Source organism: Pyrus communis, chromosome 11, assembly GCF_041283825.1.
Source record: "Pyrus communis isolate YQ-2024b chromosome 11, ASM4128382v1, whole genome shotgun sequence".
Taxonomy (NCBI): Eukaryota; Viridiplantae; Streptophyta; class Magnoliopsida; order Rosales; family Rosaceae; genus Pyrus; species Pyrus communis.
Window position 1 is genome coordinate 3389152 of NC_142575.1, and position 19612 is coordinate 3408763.

A 19612-nucleotide genomic window follows, 5' to 3' on the forward strand; every position below is an offset into this window, starting at 1 on the left:
GATAAATATTACAAATTTTCAGTGAAATTCACAAGTGCTTCTCTTCTTTTTTTCGCTCATTCATACTCATGTTTAATTTTCTCTTTTAAAATGCTGCTCCATCTTTGAATCCAAACAGATACAAAATGCAAGAAATCATAGTTTATTTGTCCATCGACAATATTAATCGGCCATTTTTGGTTCATCAACTAGGCGTTAAAATTCACCAAGCAAAGAGTGAAGGCTTACAATTGGCATGGAGAATACGAATTGATAAAATATTGGTGGAATCAAACTCTACAGTCACAGTTCATTTGGTGTTGCAAGGTCCCCTTGTTTTGGTCTGTCGAGAATTGCTTTCAAGATCTTGGCAATGCAAACTTCAGCATGTCTACAGACAGAAGAACTTTGTGGCGGATAGTTTATCGACCTATAGTCTTGATTTAAATTTAGGTAATTTTTATTTTGATACTCTTCTTTCTTGTTTAGTTAGTTTTATTCATGAGGATTAACTTGAGATGTCCCGGTCTAGATTTATTATTGAGTAAGTTTGTTTGGACTCTTGCTTTTAACCCCGTTTTTCAAACAAAAAAGAGAGTGAAGACCAATGTTTTGATACCAGCACACATTTTATTACTGGCTGTAGTAGGTGAAAAACAAAAACAATATTGGCCGGCCACGGATTAGTTATTTTTTCTTGGCCGGGTTGATCATATCCGTCATCCACGTTGATTTATTTTTATTGTTTATTTATTTAGTTTTTTTCTTCAAATAATAGAAACATGGGATGCAGTTCATAAACTAAAGGTTTAAGAATCAAATTTAAAACTAATTTATTCACGATGTATCAGATTTTCTTTGATTCAAACACAAAAGAAGTCTTTATTTAAAATTGAGGAAGAAACCATCGCACTACGAGGGTCAATATTGGTTTGTTTTTATTAGCTAAGTCATGAAATGACAATAAGTTTTTGCCTGCTAATTTGCTTTGTTTTTAATCCCAACCTTATACAAAATAGGGAACTTTCATGAAAAGCTCTCGGTATTATTCATTTTAACGAAAAATCACATTTTTACACTAAAAAGTCAATACTGTTACTATTCATTTTACCCTTTATTTTGTCCTTATCGTTAAAACTCAAAATTTTCAAACCCCTTTCATTAGTTTTCCTTACAAAATAACCATTCATTTTGCGACATTCATAGGCTTTTTTAGACAAAGATTATATACGTATACACACATTCTAAGCTACTCTAATTTATGGGAATGATTTGCACTTAAATGCAACCGGACGAACGCGGTTTCTCTTGCCAACTGATCTAATCCAGGCCTGCTTAACATTCAAACCAGTTAAATAGTGTACCATGGGGAATAATTAGTAATTTACATGCGTCAAAGTTGAGGGCCAATTCAACCCATTTTTATGGGGGGTTTTGTAATACACATCACAATCCTTAATACCTACCTTGTTTCAGTATGGGAGAAATTTTTTTTGCTCAATGTCCACGGCCGGCCCTCCAGCTTGTCCTTTTATTACCGTCTTCGTTCTCATTGGAACCTATTAAACCAACTTAATCTCCCATCTTAATTCCAACCACTAATTCACTCTTAAACATTTGGAACCTAAACATCTCTCTCTCTCTCTCTCTCTCTCTCTCTCTCTCTAAAAAACTGTAGAGATGGGGGACAAGGCAACATTGAGCAAGGCAAGAATGGAGCTTGAAGACATGTACCAAGGCATCCCAGATGAGTCAGTGAACCTAACTTTCCAGGACTTTGCAGAGCTCAAACTACACCAAGTTACATCAGAAAAGAAAAAAAAACCTACTCCATTATTATTGAATCCTACCTCTCAACTCAAATCCACCACACAAGCATCCTCCCCCTCTCCTTTGACCAAACTCCCCAGCCTTGACTTCAACCGTGCCTTGCAAGCATCCAGAGATAACCACCACCGCAACCGCCACCACAACAACGAAAACAATGTCCCTGTCGGTCCATATGACATTGGTAGTAACAATGATTATAATCATCAGCATATTGATCATCATATGAATACTCATCATGGTCATCAACGTGAAGTCAACCATGACATGCAGCATGGCCATGGAGGTCACGGTCAATATATGGGCGGTGGCGACCATCATCATAACCATCAGATGCATCGTGGGATGCATCATGGTCATGATGGCCATGCAGTTAATAATGGTCATCATATGAGTCTGAATAGTCCTGGTCCCACGTGTAATTCAGGTATGAAGCATGGATTGGAGACTAGCATGGGGGCTTTTGATCATGATGTGAGTGGTGTGAGCGGTGTGAGCATGGCTTCCATGTACCAGAAAGAGAGAGGAGGAATAAGAAGGCCTGGGATTCCCCACTCTAATATCTGCACCCTTTGCAGTACCTACATCTATATTTTCCGCCACCGTTGCCTGGTACGTGTTATTTGTACAAATTTACAATATCTAATGCTTGATTTATCTGATAAAATATTGAACACATGTATGGAAATGGCGATGGATCAGATATTAGTAATTTAATTTTGTGTACAGGTATGTGGTAGAGTGTATTGTAGACAATGCGTGATTCTAGGGATGGGAGAAATGACAGAAGGTAGAAAATGCGTCGAGTGTTTAGGGAGGAGATTCAGCCAAAGGTATGTTCAAGTTAAACTATGATTAAGTTTTTTTCTACTTAGTTGAATTCCTATCACATACAATTACTAGATATTTAGATTCAAGTCATGAGCTCAACACGATTATTACCGATGAGTAACTTTAGAATGATTAAATTTTAGGAAAACTAATAAAAATGGCTTGAAAACTTTGAGTTTTAATAATAAGGACAAAATAAAGGGTAAAGTGAATAGTATCAGGATTGACTTTTTAGTATAAAAATGTGGTTTTTCGTTAAAGTGAATAGTATCGTGGGTTTTTCGTTAAAACTCCTTTAAATTTTCTTATTTTAACCATTATTCGCATTCTATGAAGATAATTTAGTTATTTTGTAAAGAAATAGATTAGCGAAACTGTACTTTAAGTAATGTATGATGATTATAAAGTATCAATAACAGTTCTCTTTTTAAGTCTTTGGCATGTGGGAAGTTTTTATAGCAAAATCATCAACCATATAATTAGGTTTGTGGTGAAAATGTTATTAATTAATTATGTAAATAACATTCCAAGACCGAGCTCTTTAAGTGCCTAAACACTGCCCTAAATTTACCAATTATTATGTAGTTAGTGGTACTTTCTCTTTCAATGTTGAAATGCGTCTCAATTAATCCGAGTCCTCTATCTCGCTTCCATTAATAAAAAAAAATATCCCAAAGAATAATATATTGTAACATCCCACATCGACCAACAGAGAGGGGGTGACGTGCCTTATATGTACATACTTCCCTCCCTATAGCACGAGACCTTTTGAGAACTCACTGGTTTCGGGTTCCATCGGAACTCTGAAATTAAGCGAGTTTAGGCGAGAGCATTCCTACGATGGGTCACCCACTGGGAAGTTTTCGTCTGAGTTCCCAAAAACAAAACCGTGAGGGCATGGCCAGGTCCCAAAATGGACAATATCGTGCTGCTGCAGAGTCGAGCTGGGCTGCGATGGGAGATATACCATTTTCATGGATTGGTTTCCACTCCTAAACCATAGATTGGACGATATGGTGTCAAACACTAGAAAAAATGGTAATAGACTAATATATAATGTTGAATTTTTTAACACATCAACTATCATACATGTAACGATAAATTACAAGCAAGCTACACAAGCTAAAAAAAAACAAGAAAACTGAAAAAAAAACAAAATATCGTGCTGCTGCAGAGTCGAGCTGGGCTGCGATGGGAGATATACCATTTTCATGGATTGGTTTCCACTCCTAAACCATAGATTGGACGATATGGTGTCAAACACTAGAAAAAATGGTAATAGACTAATATATAATGTTGAATTTTTGAACACATCAACTATCATACATGTAACGATAAATTACAAGCAAGCTACACAAGCTAAAAAAAAACAAGAAAACTGAAAAAAAAACAAAGGCCGGCAATGAGGTTGTTCTAACCGACGAAGCCGATAGTAACATTAAATTACAAAATATAAAAAGGAAAACTAATGAAAATGCCGTAGACTTTTTGTTAAAACTCTCAATATAAAATGTATTATAGCGTTGCCGTCCTTGGTTCTTCATACTTGGCACTTCACAAACTGACAGTGGCCTAATACAAGAAGAAAGAAACTCCACAACATGATGTTCGGATAAAATAATATTTTTGTCTCATTGTTTATTTTATGACACAAGTAAATTGGCTTATAGGTACATACAAAGAGCAGGGAAGTTTGGGTGTTGGTCAAGGTACCCTTCCAGGGTGAAGCAAGCAGAGCTCAAGTGGGCTGAGAAAGGGCCGAGAAGAAGTGCCGGCAACGGAGGCTACGGCCGGAGCTCAATGACATCACCAATATCAAAAAGCCCAGTGACGCCGATGACTCCGAGGACCCCAAACAGAGGCCATGCTAGTAGCCCAAATTCTTTCGTCATGAATAGTTCATCATATTCCCCGTATTCACCAAGTCATCGCCACCACCTTCCTTTGTAGAGAGTTTGGAGACCACAATTTATCCAACATTCTCAGTTCTTATGGTCACTGAGTTATTTCCCAAACATTATTCTTCCAGTGGTTGGATTTTTCTTAATTAATTCATCATTATATATATATATGTATGTATCTTCATTTTGTATTAACATTTTATAGATATCATATATTACATAGAGAGGTGGCAAATCAACCTATTGAGTTGTTAATGGGTACCTGTTAAGATCATTTTAATTTGAAATCACCATAATATACAGGAAAAATTGGTAGTGGTGATGATGATTTAAGGTAAAATCAAACTAAATGGTTCTTAATGAGTATCCATTAACAATCTGAAGGATTGATTTTTCACCTCTAATTCCATAGCCTAGACTTTGCTAGGCTGGGAAATATGGCCTTTAAAATCCCTAGAGGCAGACAACTTGAAGAAACGAAAGCTTGTAATTTATGAGGCCATGAGATATGCTATGAGATTGGCAATCAAAAGATAAAATGAAAGCCCTGGGTTAGCACATCTGTAGGTAATCATTACAAACAGATTAAGAGATGTTTGGAGTTCAATTCTCTCAAACGCATAACTAAAAAATATTTACGGATAAATCATTACAAAAAGAAGGATGAAATGAATAGAAATTAAAATTAAAATTATTCAACTAAAAAAATACGTTGCTGGTAACACTTCTTTTTTTTTTTGCCAAATGACAGAAGAATTGGGGTGGAAGGAAATTTGAACATGACCTTAGATGCAGAGGTAAATGTTCTGACCATTTGGACTATAAGTCCACATTACAAACCCTAATCCGGATGTGAACAAGATTGAGCAAATAAGGCTATAGTAATCCGTAAAAATTGAGGTAATAAAGTAAGATATATCAAGGAAAAGAGTTAGGTTAACCCAACTTTATTTTATAATGCATCAATAATTTCATGAATTCTTACAAGATTTTCTTTTGAAGGACAAACGAATATTATCAAACACAAAGCATGAGGCATAAACAAGCACTGTACTAATTAAGGCTTTCTTGGTTTGATCTTGATTGGGAGACCCATGGATGGATATGGCGCTGGGTTAGGTTACGATTTATCGGTTCCTCAAGGTGCACCTTTGACCACTCAAAACATTTTCACCAAGTTGTGGATGGTAACGAGTCACTACAAAATAAAATAAAAACAGTCTTTCAATCATAACGAAAGTTGTGATCAAAAGTACAAAACGTTGTGACTAAAATATTTAGTCACGAAAAAGCTCTGTAATTGGACTGTGACTAAAAACCTCGTGACTAGTTGATTTAGCAAAAAATAAAAATTGACCGACTAAAGTCACATCATAATTTGTTAATAGAAAATTAAACCAAATCCTGACTTTTAGTCACAACATCTTTTAGTTACAATCACTCTTCATGACTAAAAGATTTAGTTACAATGCCCTTATGACTAATAAGTATGTAGTGATCACAACCGATTTTCATGACGGAAAATCTTAGTAAAGCCATGAGATGCAGATACAAATTATCAATTCTTTGCAAGGCATATAAACAAAGCCTTGTGTTGTAATTAAGGCTTCCTTGGTTTGATCTTGATTGGGAGACCCATGGATGGATATGGCATTGGTTGCCTGGTGATAGCTTCATCGGGGTACACCGGAGACCACTCATACATTGTCACCAAGTTGTGGATGATAGTGAGCACTTCTACTCTTGCAAACTCATTCCCTATGCAAGTGTGGAGGCCTCCTCCAAATGGAATATAAGCATAGGGAGGGATTGGTTTTGATGGGTTCTCAAACCTTGATGGATCAAACTCTGTAGGCTTGTCAAATGTCTCTTTGTTCATATGAGTTCCATGGGCCACCCAAAACACCTGCAAAACCAAATTCACATGTTAATTCTCATTCTTGAAAGTTGAACTTGATCTCCTTTAAAAGTGCTAGTCCGGAAACTAGGCACAAACTTAGGAGTGGCTTGGGGGCGCTCTAGGAGAGACAAACTATCTTGAAACTAATATATAATCCCGGTGCACATAACCAGTGACATAGATGATTGTCATGTACATCATCTGTCATCTATTAGATAGTTGCCAATTGGTGTCACTAATTACAAGATAGAATCTCTCGTGCACTAGACACCCCAAGTAAAAAAAGTCCTAACAAATAGTTTAGTTCTAGCTTGTTGATATAATATTTGAAGATGATGATATAAAATGCTGTTACCTGCCATCCCTTGGGGATATCATAGCCACCATATTCAATGTCCTTAAGTGCTTTTCTAAAGCTGCCAAACACAGGAGGGATAATCCTCATCAGCTCTTGTGCAACTCTCCATGTGTATTTCATCTTTTGTATCTCAGCCCAAGTCAGCCTATTTTCTGCTCCCTCCTCCCTCTTCCCTATAATGTCCATTTGTTCTACAAGCAAAGAAAATACAGGCATATAAATTTAGTGAGAAATTTGGGAAGATAAAAAAGGAGATACCTAATGAAATATTATACCCTCTAAAACTTTGTTGTATATCTCAGAGTCTCTGGACAGCTTCCATATCATCAGGCTCAGAAGAATGGCTGAAGTGTCGTGACTAGCTACCATCAATGTGACATAATTATCCACGATCAAATCATCTGAAACAGGTTCTTCATTTTCATCTCTTAATGCTAGTAATGATGAGAAAACATCGCTTGTAGGGCTTAATTTTCCTTTTGAAAACGCCTCCTTTCTTTGCTCAAGTATTGGCAAAATCTGGTTAGCAATCCTTGACCGGGCTCTTAGGCCTTTCCAGTAAACAGTGCCAGGGAAGTTAACAGGAAGAGACCAAACTGCTTTGAATGCTAAAGAAAAATCATCAAACAAAACCTCCCTAATGCGCTCATCCTCGATGCCGAAAAGGATGCTGGATGCTATGGTGAATGTAAATTTCTTCATGGTGACCACAACTTTTATGGTGTCTTTATTTTCGGTTTCTTTTAGTAACATGGTCTTGATCAGTCCATCCATTCGTTTAATATAGTTCTGTAGACTTTCTGGCTTTAAGAAGCTCACCATTGCTCCCTTTACCAATCTGTACCTGCAATACGCACGATATTAATCATTTGTCATCCTATTGGACCAAATTCGTGACATGCATGTGTTATCAGACTATAAACCTTAAAATATGAAGTGTTTGACTTTTAGATAAGAGAAAAATTTCCCGAAAACATAAGATGAGGGCTTATTAAGTACCTTGAGCCTGTAAGTTCAAATATATTTTGCTTTCCAGAAATGGCTACCAGGGTGACAGGTTGCTTGGCGGCAAGGACATCATCCTCAGCACCAAGGACGAACTTGTTACCCGCTTGACCAACAACCACCACAGTTGGGGAACCCATCAAGGAGGTTTTGAACACTGGTCCATGCTTTGATGTTCTCTCTTCGAGCCATTCGGGTCCTTGATCTTGTTTCTGTGCTCGAAGAAAGCTGAACGTCTCTCCGATTAAGGGAAAGCCTAAAGACCCTCCTGGCAGGTTTTTGGTCTGATCCTTAAACAGAAATTTTGAAAGGAAAAAAGCGATGAACAGAGTTACTACAATTACTGCAATGAAAGCTTCCATGTTTGTGGAAGAATGCTATGATCAGAGAGATTGAACTAAATGAATATATGCTCAACCATGGCCGGCTGCTACAAACAAACCAATTGAAAGTGATGGAAATATTATAATGGATTATTAACTAGATTGAGTAAACGGCAACATGCACAAAAGCATGTCTGCATATTCTTCTTCCTTCATTTTGAATCTAAGGGCCTACAAAACTCTGACCTGATCTGAGAGCAGTCATCTCTTTAACTTTTCAACAAACTTGTATGTGTTTATGAAGAAAGTTGGGTTACGCCGTAAAATTGATTGGTAATATGAGTAGTAGTCCAACATCTTATAAGCAATCAACATGCTCTGATAGCATATAGAAAGTTGGGGTTCCGCCATAAAACCAACTGGCAAGCCTTTGTAAAGTCTCTCATTTCACTGATGTGGGACTCTTTTACCTTCTCATCCTCACAGTTTTAAAACTTTTATCACGACATAAAAAAGTCTTTGCGCTTTTTTGTTAAAAAAAAAAAAAATGAAGATGAGAACCTCAACCAATAATAAATTAACGTTTTAAATTTTACACTCGAAATTTTGTGTTTGATTCTCACACTTCAACACACCGTTTTACATCCTAAACTTCTAGTCATTTTCAAAATTAATTCTCTGATAAAATGAGTGAACATTGTTCGAACCTTTTTAATTAACTACCAAATACAGTTAGATTGTGATTAGTTTATAATTAAGAAAGGATTATTATACATATAATTGAGCCATATGGTTTGGGATAACAAAAGTAAACGATGAACACAAGACCCTTTCATTTTCAGCATCGATCGTCACCATGGTTTTTTTATTAATTAACGTATCTAATTAAGCAATTAATGGACTCTTTCCACAGCTGACGGATATGTAAACAAACATGATGGAGACATGCATGTTATTGGCACTTAAAATGTTATTGTGTATTTCTTCATGTACATTTTCTAATAGGGGTATTACTTGTGTCTCTTGTGATTTCATAATGAGTTCTTTGTGCTAATTTTCTTAATCCTGGTGTAGCATTTGTTCCCTTATAGATAATGGCAGAGCCACCCACAAGGCTTAGATAGGTTGTAGTCAGGAGGTTTTTTTTTGTAAATTCATGCTTTAATTGCTTATGTTAATGCATGTAGTCTATATATTTCATTCAATTTTAATACATATTAATATTTAATGTATACTTATGTATTATAGGTAATAAATAATACTTTTTATGCTAAAAATAAAATGAGTTCTCTCTCTATTCCCCATCCTTTTATAGTGGTGGAGAAGAGTGTTGCCCTTGCACCACGGCGTGCTGCCTAATTTAACATCTAATCTAACAAATCTATCGTTTGACAAAAAAAAAAAAAAGACTATTTAGCCAATGCAATCTAACCATTGTGCTTCTTACTCAAAAAAAGAAAAAGATTTTGTTTTAATCAACCATTAAAGCCCTAGCTCTGCAATTTCCTTACACTATGTTTGGGTGAAGAAATTTAAGATTACTAAGGAATTTAAAAATGACGGAAATTGAAATGACGAGATTTTATTTTCTAGAATTTGTAAATTTTCTTGTTTGGTTAACCTAAAAGAACAATGGAATTGAATACAGAATTTGTTATTTTTAAACTCTCAATCATAGAAATTGAGAAATGACACCTATTTACATGGAATTTGAACTTGGGATTTGGAGGTCCCAAATTCCAAGTTTTTTTTCCATGCGGAAATTCTAAATTTCTATGCTTATGAATCCAAACAAGAGAATTGGTGCCTGTTAATTTATAAATTCTGACTTTTACCAAAATTCCATGTTTATTTCCCTCATCCAAACATAGTGTTACTTTCCATGGAGATTTTCCAATGAATATCACATTTGGTACGTTCTTAATCTCTTTATTTACTATTCTTGATTTAATTATAGGTTTATTATTTATATGGTCCTTGAATTTGTAGATTAGATTACAATTTTGAGAAAAGTTTATATTTCATTGTTGTTGTTTCATGTTGATTATTATATAATTTTATATAGGTAAAAAAATGAACATATAATTTTGTGGTACTGCTTTTAGCTAGCCCACTCAAGAAAAAAATTCTAGCTCCGCCCTTGAGAATTGCAACATGCTAATATGGTCAGACTTTTAAACATGTGTCGCAGTTCTAAAAAAGGGGTAATGTCACGCAAGAATTAAGATTGAGCAAAAACGATTCTTTCATAAATGAGAAGTATGACATTCATGAAGTGCCAATATAAAACCTAAGCTAAAACATTCAATTTACTATATGTGTGCACACTCGTAGGGAATGATAAACACACACATTTTGTTCCTTGCACACCCCATTTTAGTCATGCCCTTTAATTTTGTTTAATTTATTTAATTTGATTACATAATTAAAGAGAAATACATGAGAAATTAAAATGACCGTGTAAATATCACCTCCCTTTATTATTCGTATAAAAAATAGAAATGGTCATTGTTGATATGTATCCCCTAGCCCCTAGGCAACAATCATACATCTCATAGCTTTTTTCAACATCTTATAAGCTTTATCCCACTTGGAAAGGTACGTGACGACAATTAGAAATTAACTTCCCACTTCATTTAAAAATATTGCTCGACTCCTTAATTATGTTTTTTTTATGAGAGGAACTCCTTAATTATATTTAAACACATGTCATCTAACACAAATTAAACTACAAGTTGATGAGATATGTCATCGAACTATATTATAACAAGTGGTGGATTAATAACACATAAAAAAATGTATGCTCGTATTAATTGTAATTTATTTGTAATGGAGAATGACCACAATAACAGTCTATGCAGTGTGGCAAAGTAAATTGAGATCATATTCAGATCTCTGTGTCTTGAGCCAATGAACCTAGATATTCATTAGTCCATCTTACTGGTCTGCCACACACAATTAAGAGTTTGAGTCTTTCTTTCCTTCGCGTAAGTAGCTCGAATCTCTGATTCCGTTGATTCCGCACGTCGAGATCCAGAGAGACTCTCGATTCGTGGCAAAGTATTTTCCCTTCATGTGATGTCTTCCTCTTTAGTGGCAGCCAATGGACCCAATGAGCAGAAACTGAAACGTGTGTGGCCCCTACACATGGACAATGGTTCGTCCACTCAAGTTCCATCCATGCATGGCCAGCTTGCATTTTTTTATTTGAATCTTGTTCTTGTCGACTCCGGTAACTAGGCGGAGCTTACTAAGTAAGGGGGCAAGGCTTATTCTATTTCTGAATTTCATTCAAGTAATTTTGTTCTTACTCATAATATCGTTACGTGATATTATTGTTTTACATAAATTATTAATATATAAAGAACGTCGTTTATTGATATTATAATGTAACAAAGCCTTTAGTCAGAGAGGTTCTCCTTTTTTGGTAAAAATATGGACTATTTGTGGGACTCATTATGACATGCTCCAACCTCGATGTCTCCACATACCAGGGTATGTACGTATTGGCCGACACCTGAGGGTGATGAAGTCATTTTAAAAACATGCATACTGATAAAATATGTAATTAGAAAGATATAAACTGATGCAGAATCATGTTCTGAGCATACAACTAAGTAAGAATAATGTGAAAGAATTTTTAGGAAAATATACGAACAAAGGAATGATACCTATACTGAGAAGACTCGAGAATACCTATGCAGAAGTGTCCTGACACTGGGATCATGTGTCTCGATCCTAACTCTAGAGGAGGCGCCAAAACAGAAAAGGTAAGTGGACCAAAGTTTATAATAATAATACTAATAATAAGAAAACATTTTATTTATGAACATACTAACCCCCTGTTTTGAAAACATATATAATACTACATATAGGTTTTATAAAAACCCTAGCATACCATGCAAAACCTTTGTAAAACATGCTCAATAATGCTGAAAACGTTGCCCGAAGGAAAATCCGTAAATCTCATCAATGAAATACTCATCTAGGGGTATCATAGTCGCCCGAAGGCAGTACCTGTCCATCACCCGAAGGTGAAGTTGAATAACTTGTCCATCACCCGAAGGTGAAGTTGTATAAAATAACATACATCCACACTGAAACTGCTTTCAGTAGTGAAGCTGGGGTATATAATATATCACATCTCACTCCTCCATCATTTATGTCCTATGGCCATAGACATCTATACCCGTGGTGTGCGGATGTGCCGTATGATAACCCTCTAGGTAAGTACCAAAAACATAACTCAAAATCTTGTATCAAACATCGAAGCTCACTAGCTCAAAGTCTCATCTCATAAATCCAAGATAAATCGTATTCATGTTCGTAAAACTGTAATATAAGTCATATTTGAGATCAATAGAAATCCATATACGCAAATCCAATAATTCGTAACCGTCAGTAAACGTAATTTCGATAAAATTATGAATATTTCGTAAACCGTAATTATGGAAGTTCGTAAAGCATAATATAAAACATCCTCAAATCATGAAATACGAAATGCATGCCAGGCTACTATTTTATGAAAATATATAAGTTAGGAAGAGATCCACTCACATATTTTATATCCGGATCTCTATGTCCTGAGCCGGTTAACTTAGATATCCATTAGTCCATCTCACTAGTCCGCCACACAAAGAGTTCGAGTCTTTCTTTCCCTAGCATAAGCAGTTTGAATCTCTGATTCCGTTGACTCCGAACATCGAGATCTAAAGAGAATCTCAATTCGTGGCGAAATATTTTCCTTTCATTTGATGTCATCCTCTTTAGTGGTAGCCAATGGACCCAATGAGCAGAAACTGAACCGTATGTGGCCCCTACACATGGACAATGGTTCGTCCATTCAAGCTCCATCCATGCATAGCCAGCTTGCATTTTTTTATTTGAATCTTGTTCTTGTCGACTCCGGTAACTAGGCGGAGCTTACTAAGTAAGGGGGCAAAGCTTATTCTATTTCTGAATTTCCTTCAAGTAATTTTTTTTCTGTCTTATAATTTCGTTACGTGATATTATTATTTTACATAAATTATTAATAACTTTATTGATATCATAATGTAACAAAGCCCTTATTTAGAGAGGTTCTCATTTTTTAGTAAAAATATGGACCACTCATCATACGTCGAATTTCAATTATTCAAACCGTCTATGTTTAATTCTTCATTCCAAAAAATTCAATATTTCTTAAAACATAATGTTCATTAATTTCTTTGAACTTAATTGGATGTCTCAAGCATTTTCAATTTGATTAATATTATGCAAAGATAATGTATAAACTGCAACTTGAAAAAAAAAAAAAAATTCAAATTGTTAAAATTCAATATAAAATGAACCCCACCACTAGTCTTTATTTTTACTAGAAAAATATAAATCCATTTGAATAAACACCAGTGTCCACCATTGGGTAAGTTGACAATGACAATGTGATTGACACATTCCGCCAATCAAGGCTTCAAGATCGGTCTGATATTTGCCTGTTTGATCGCCGGTCTACTTTGCAGTTGTGTTATCGTCAATCAGTCATGCATGGTACGTGACAAAAAGTATATCAAGAGGTGACTTGATAAAAAATATTGATCTCTCTAACATTATTTTTTCTCGTTTCTCTTGGATAAATGAAGAAATTTTTAGTTGTGATAGGAATACGGATGATGCATCATATGTTTTTATGCAAGTGATAGAAAATTTTACTTTTTAAGTTATTAACTTTTTAACACACATATCTTACCATTTATATAACGACACGTGATGTACTACCTTATGTGACGGTCATACTGAAAAATCTCTTCAACAAATAATGACTTAAATTTTACATTGTGTTTCTTGCGAACGAGGGAAGAAAGAAAGAAAACAAAACAAGAGAAGTCAAAAAAACAAAAACAGAAACCGAACAGAAGACACAAAGTGGAGCGAAACACATGGGAGGGAGGGACAAACAAACCCACAATGTCCACAGAAACCACCACCCCGCCAATGCACCAAGATCAACACCTCCTCCAACAATCCAACCCTAACCCTAATTTCTTCACCTTCAATTCCAATCCCAATCCCAATCCCAAATCCAATCCTATCCCACGGCTCCCCAGAAGCGTTGGCATTAGTGGCAATGCCAATGCTTCGGGACTAGCAGCGGCCGCCACGACGTCGTCTTCAACTGCGTCCACCACGTCCACATCCCTGAGCTTGGCGACAATGTTGGGCAATTCCGCCTCCCCTTTCATCCGGGAAGACGCGGACGGGTCCCACCTCCACCATGATTACGGCGGGAGCCACAGGAGGGCCCACTCGGAGGTGAGCTTTCGGCTGTCGGAGGACATGGTGGATAAGTCCGCGGCGGCGGCGGATCCGTTTAACGGCGGATCGTCGACGGCAAGTCTCGAGGAGATGGGATCGGAGGAGGACCTGTTCTCCACGTACATTGACCTCGACAAGCTTGGCGGGTCCAATAATTCGTCGGATCAGAATAGCGGCGGCAATGATGGGCCCGATGGTGGGCCTAATGGTGGGCCCAATGGGAATGGCGGTGGTGGTGATGGAGGAGGAGAGAAGAAGCTGTCCAGGCACCGGTATAGCAGCTCGGTGGATGGGTCGTCGACGTCGACCGGCGTGTTTGGGGAGGTCATGGATGCCAAAAAAGCTATGCCTCCTGATAAGCTCGCTGAGCTCTGGACCCTTGATCCCAAGCGTGCCAAAAGGTCTGCAAAATGCTCTGTTTTCTTCCTTTTTTCTTTCTGGGTTGCTTTATTTTGTTGCATTCTGTTTGGATGCTGAGAAAATGTGAAATGTGAGAAGGAATCCTAATTGGGTTTTGGGTATATGGAAAACGCGAACGTATAAATGCTGAATTTAATGAACTGAATTCTAGAAACTGCAAATTAGAAACTGTTTATGTGGTTATTAATTACAATTAGCATAAAAACATAGTAGTAACTGATGTTGCCACAAACCAGCTATTTTTCTGATCAAAGGCTTTGCCTTCACTAGAATTCACTACGAGAGGTAGGTTGTTTCTTGGTTGTCAAGACCTTCCCTTTCGACTGAGATCGAGTGTTAATTAGAATTGAACTGCATGAAGGTTCTATTTGGAGAATACTATTGCATAAAATTTGGAAAAGTATGAATGTGTTCAACGGAAGATCCATCGTCCTCCTATTTGAGATTCATTCATATGCATCATAGTTTTCCTTTTCCTCAGTAACCGTATTTTGTGAGAATGTATCAATGGAGTACTTTCTCTCACCCAAGCAAACCATTTAGATTATTGCTCTACGAGTGTTTTGTACATTCAAAAACTCATGGTGGCATGCAAGACTTGTGTGCCTAGTTGCCTACGAACTTCTTGAACTCTATTTGTTTCCGGTTAAGGGATTTTTGGGAGCCTTACATTTTGGTTGTCATATATAGGATACTGGCGAATCGGCAGTCTGCTGCTCGCTCAAAAGAACGCAAGGCACGCTATATGCAAGAACTTGAGCGCAAAGTTCAGACCCTTCAAACAGAAGCAACCACTCTTTCTGCTCAACTTACGTTATTCCAGGTTTGTGTCAGTGTATTTTAGCAGCTTTCGTTAAATGTACTGCATGTGCACATCTTTACTGACAACACTGCCTTAAAATCATACATGAAATCTCTGTTCAGCCATTTTTTGTGATCCAACATTGCTAATCGCTCTATGTTATGTATTTTTAAATTGATAGATGACGCGTAGTATGGAAGAAAAAAAAAGGTTATTCGTCAATCAAAACAAAGGATACTTGGAGCAAGTATTTTAATAGAACTTCATCAATTCATCCTTTGTTGCAATGTTCTGTTAATATTTAGCCTTCATTTGGTTCTGGACTGTGTTGTTCTGCTCACTTCTTACGTATATACACAAATGTTTGTTAATTGGTTAAAGGTTATGACTTTTTTTGTTTTTTGTCACTTACAGAGGGACACAACAGGTCTGAGTACTGAAAACACAGAACTTAAGCGTCGGTTACAGTCTATGGAACAACAAGCTCAGTTACGCGATGGTGAGCAACATGCCAACTTTTATCATATTTGATACTCGAAACTTTTCTTTTTTCTTAATTATATCAGAAGAGAATGGTCCATTTAATCCAACTGGTACTTATTTTGTTTGAAATATTTCGTGCAGCATTAAACGAAGCACTGAAGAAGGAGGTTGAGAGGCTCAAGATTGCCACAGGGGAGATGATGAGTGCTTCTGATTCATTCAACTTGGGAATGCACCAGATGCCATACAACCATCCATCAGCTTATTTTCCGCTTCAACAACAACCAGGACCGGCTAGTCACCAGACCATGCATTTGCCACAATTCAATCATTCCCAATCTAGTATGCCACCCCAACACCTGCATCAGTCAAATTCTCGTACTCATCTTTCAGATATGTTGCAGAACGGTCCTGTTGGTCAGTTACAGGGACTCGACATTGGTAGCAAAGGAGCACCTCTCGTGAAGTCTGAAGACCCCTCGCTTTCTGCTAGTGAAAGTAGTTCTACTTTTTGACACAAACTGGCTGTCGAGCTGCTTGCCTGCTGACTTGTCCATTGCACACGCTGTCTGGTAGATTTGTTCATAGATTGATATCCGATCATTTAGAGAGGCTACTCCATATTTATTGAATTTGTGTCAAGAATTTATTCTTAATTGTTTATTCTTAGGGCTGTTCCCCAAAAGTGGGAGGCACCCTTTTCATCTGTCTGTTCGAGGTCCATTTTTTGTGCATGGGGGTGCTATAAATTCTGGGAATGGAAGGTCATTCCTATTGGCGTGGAGATGCTGTCAATTCATGGCAGAATTCTCATCCTTTGTATCTTGTTTGTTATGTAATACCTTGTAACTCTGTGTACTACTGCCACATTTTTCTTTTTCCTTTCTGATGTATTTATGCTTTTCTGAAAATCCTATTCATAAAATTTACTCATCTAGTTTTTCATTTCATTTTATTTTTTATTTAACTTATTGAAGTTCGGTAGACGTCCGCCTTCCGACCCTTGCAAAATGGGGAGTCTTGTTGGCAGGGTCACCTGTTACTTATTGAAACTTGGTACACTGTGGTAGCCGTAAACCGGATGTATTTACTTATCAGATTTGAATTAAGACTCACGAACAATATCATCTAGAGAATACCTGACAAAAAATTAACTGAAGTATTGTTGTATCAAAAATGAAAATAAAAATGTAATAGATAAATTGTTCATACATACAGACAATGCATATATTTTGTGTATAAAAGGGGATCATTTTATTATTAATAGATGGTAATGGATTACATTGCCATCCTTATACAGGACGATCCGACCCTTATAAATTATTAAGTTCCACAAAAGCATTGTGATTTAAACAACTAAGAGGTCTGTCTAGCTATATGGCTTCGAGGAATAGTCTTCTCGGAAGCGTTATTCTCCATTCTCCAATCCTCCTATGGATTCAGATTACCCTGAAAAAAATTGCACCCAAATATACAATTAGTATGCTATTGCTTTTGTTTATTAATTATCCAATGCTTCCTAAACTATCACAATAATATCACTTTATTCTTTGTTTTTTTCTCCTGAACCTTTATTTTGCATTTCACGTTGCCCTATTTCAATTTTCATTAAGTGAATCATTACCTTTTTCTTATGTGGACCTCGGCGAAATATGACCTTAGGGATTAGTCCACGTAGGCACCATGTAAGAAAAAGTTAAAAATTCACTATAATAAATTAGACTAAATATAGTAATTTGAGACGCAAAATGAGTGTTCATGAGAGCAAAATGATACAGTCGCCAAAGTACGGTAAACTTTAGCAATAGTTCAAGGGGCATTTTGATAATTAAGCCATACTTTGGTGGTATGTTTACAAAAAGTTAAAAACATGGAGGAGGCTGAGGCTTACGCAGAGCAATTTGTAGAGGGGTAAACTTTGTAAGGACAAGGAGAGCCACAGACATCACCAAGAGTGTTAATCCGGTCATAATTAATCCCGGGGATTGCTGCAGCTCCGTCCTGAATGCAACTGCAAGCAATTCTACGGTCGATCGTCGTGTTTTGTGCAGCATTCAGCTCTTTTATGCCTTTACAGCAATCTGGGGGCACTGTGCCTCCAAACACTCCAAAGGGTATGCATGGAGTGAGCCAAGCTACCACTTGATCACAAGTTATGGTGGCGTAACTGACAGAAGAAGCTGTCACAAATAAGAACACTATTGCCACGATGACCGAAAACCTGGCCATGGTTAGCTGCTTTTGTTTGGGTTTGGGCAGGAGTACTACACATGTTTATGGGGCTATATATAGAGTGTGATGTTATGAACAGAACAGCTCGTGCGTTTGTGCCATGTCATATGCGATTATATCGGAAAATAGTCAGGTCATAATCTCATCATGTATCAAATGACTTGAACACTAACTCACTTGTTTATAAAACTCGTTGATCTAGTAGCATTCCTCATAAAATCCATGACATGTCCTGATCCACACTGACTAATTAGAACAAAGCTGACCTAACTAAGCACGTACAAACTAGACAAATTAATTAACTAGCTAAATTAATGATATGTGTCTGATGATGTAAGCTAATATGATCTTCGTGTTGATGTCAAGGAACGGCTAATTCACCCAAACCACATTCTAATTTTGTGATGGGTTTAAGTAGGCGTTCCCTTTCGTGCCAAAATTGTCACCCTTCAAAGTTAAGCATATCAAACTATATGTTGACAGGGGTGGCCAGGGAACAAGATAGGGTTTGACTGTCTGTCGTTACCTATGGAGGTCATGGGGCTGCTGCTAGAAAATTCAATCTTCCTTGTACAGATGGCTCAAGAAAAATATTGGAAGGAAAATTCAAAGGGTCTTGAACCTTCTTGTGGAAAAGGGTTCCGTGAGGGACACAATGTTGTAGAAATGCCAGAAGAGTGGAAGATCAGATTTATGATAAGCATGCGTGGCCAATCAATTCTTATTACTTGGATAGGGCTCAATAATATCAACGACTAAGATTCTTAGTGTGACCGGAGATATATCCTTCTCTTTCTATCTCTCCATCACATAACTGTATGCTAAATCCCCCGTTAATTATGAATGTTTCAACTAGGTTTTGAATTTTCCATGCCAAATTTAATCCAGGATTCAAGGCGTCAACAATGCAAGGTTCCAACTTTAGCACAGTATACCGGATTGACTGTTTGTTCTTTCTTTTTCTACTTGTTTGATTGAATTCTGTTCTAACTTCTAAAGTATTTCTTGTTGAAATTCTTAATGTTGGAATTGGACCTATGACGTAAGGTTGAGATACTTTCTTTATGATGTGCTGAAACCTGCATTGTTCTTAAAATTATTTTGTACCCGAGTTGCACCTTGTAAGGAAAATCTGACTTAATGGAGAATAATGCCACTAAACCGTAATACTAAGTGCCCAACAAATTAAATACTTTGAATTCCAAACATTCACTTGGAGTTTATTGAATTATAAGTCTTAGTTAAATACATTTATTATTG

At 36.8% G+C, this 19612-nt stretch overlaps 4 protein-coding genes across 4 annotated transcripts; 2 read left to right on the forward strand and 2 right to left on the reverse strand.

Annotated features, from left to right (window-relative positions):
- Nucleotides 1–1659: 1659 nt before the first annotated feature.
- On the forward strand, nt 1660–4587 carry LOC148692689 (uncharacterized). The gene is made up of 3 exons (XM_088680151.1): nt 1660–2418; nt 2536–2639; nt 4308–4587. Exons 1-3 carry the CDS (start codon nt 1660–1662, stop codon nt 4585–4587), a joined length of 1143 nt encoding a protein of 380 aa, XP_088536277.1.
- Nucleotides 4588–5872: 1285 nt separating this feature from the next.
- LOC137743811 (11,12-secotaxane synthase) lies at nt 5873–8367 on the reverse strand. The gene is made up of 4 exons (XM_068483748.2): nt 7796–8367; nt 7072–7640; nt 6794–6987; nt 5873–6444 (listed from the first exon to the last, which is right to left on the reverse strand). Exons 1-4 carry the CDS (start codon nt 8161–8163, stop codon nt 6139–6141), a joined length of 1437 nt encoding a protein of 478 aa, XP_068339849.2. The 5' UTR covers nt 8164–8367; the 3' UTR covers nt 5873–6138.
- A 5549-nt stretch (nt 8368–13916) lies between these two features.
- LOC137741998 (transcription factor RF2b) lies at nt 13917–17053 on the forward strand. The gene is made up of 4 exons (XM_068481723.2): nt 13917–14816; nt 15526–15658; nt 16052–16136; nt 16262–17053. Exons 1-4 carry the CDS (start codon nt 14068–14070, stop codon nt 16633–16635), a joined length of 1341 nt encoding a protein of 446 aa, XP_068337824.2. The 5' UTR covers nt 13917–14067; the 3' UTR covers nt 16636–17053.
- Nucleotides 17054–17297: 244 nt separating this feature from the next.
- LOC137743623 (non-specific lipid-transfer protein 1-like) lies at nt 17298–18725 on the reverse strand. The gene is made up of 2 exons (XM_088679910.1): nt 18012–18725; nt 17298–17569 (listed from the first exon to the last, which is right to left on the reverse strand). The coding sequence occupies exons 1-2, from the start codon at nt 18347–18349 to the stop codon at nt 17560–17562; spliced, it is 348 nt and encodes a 115-aa protein (XP_088536036.1). The 5' UTR covers nt 18350–18725; the 3' UTR covers nt 17298–17559.
- Between the last annotated feature and the right edge of the window lie 887 nt (nt 18726–19612).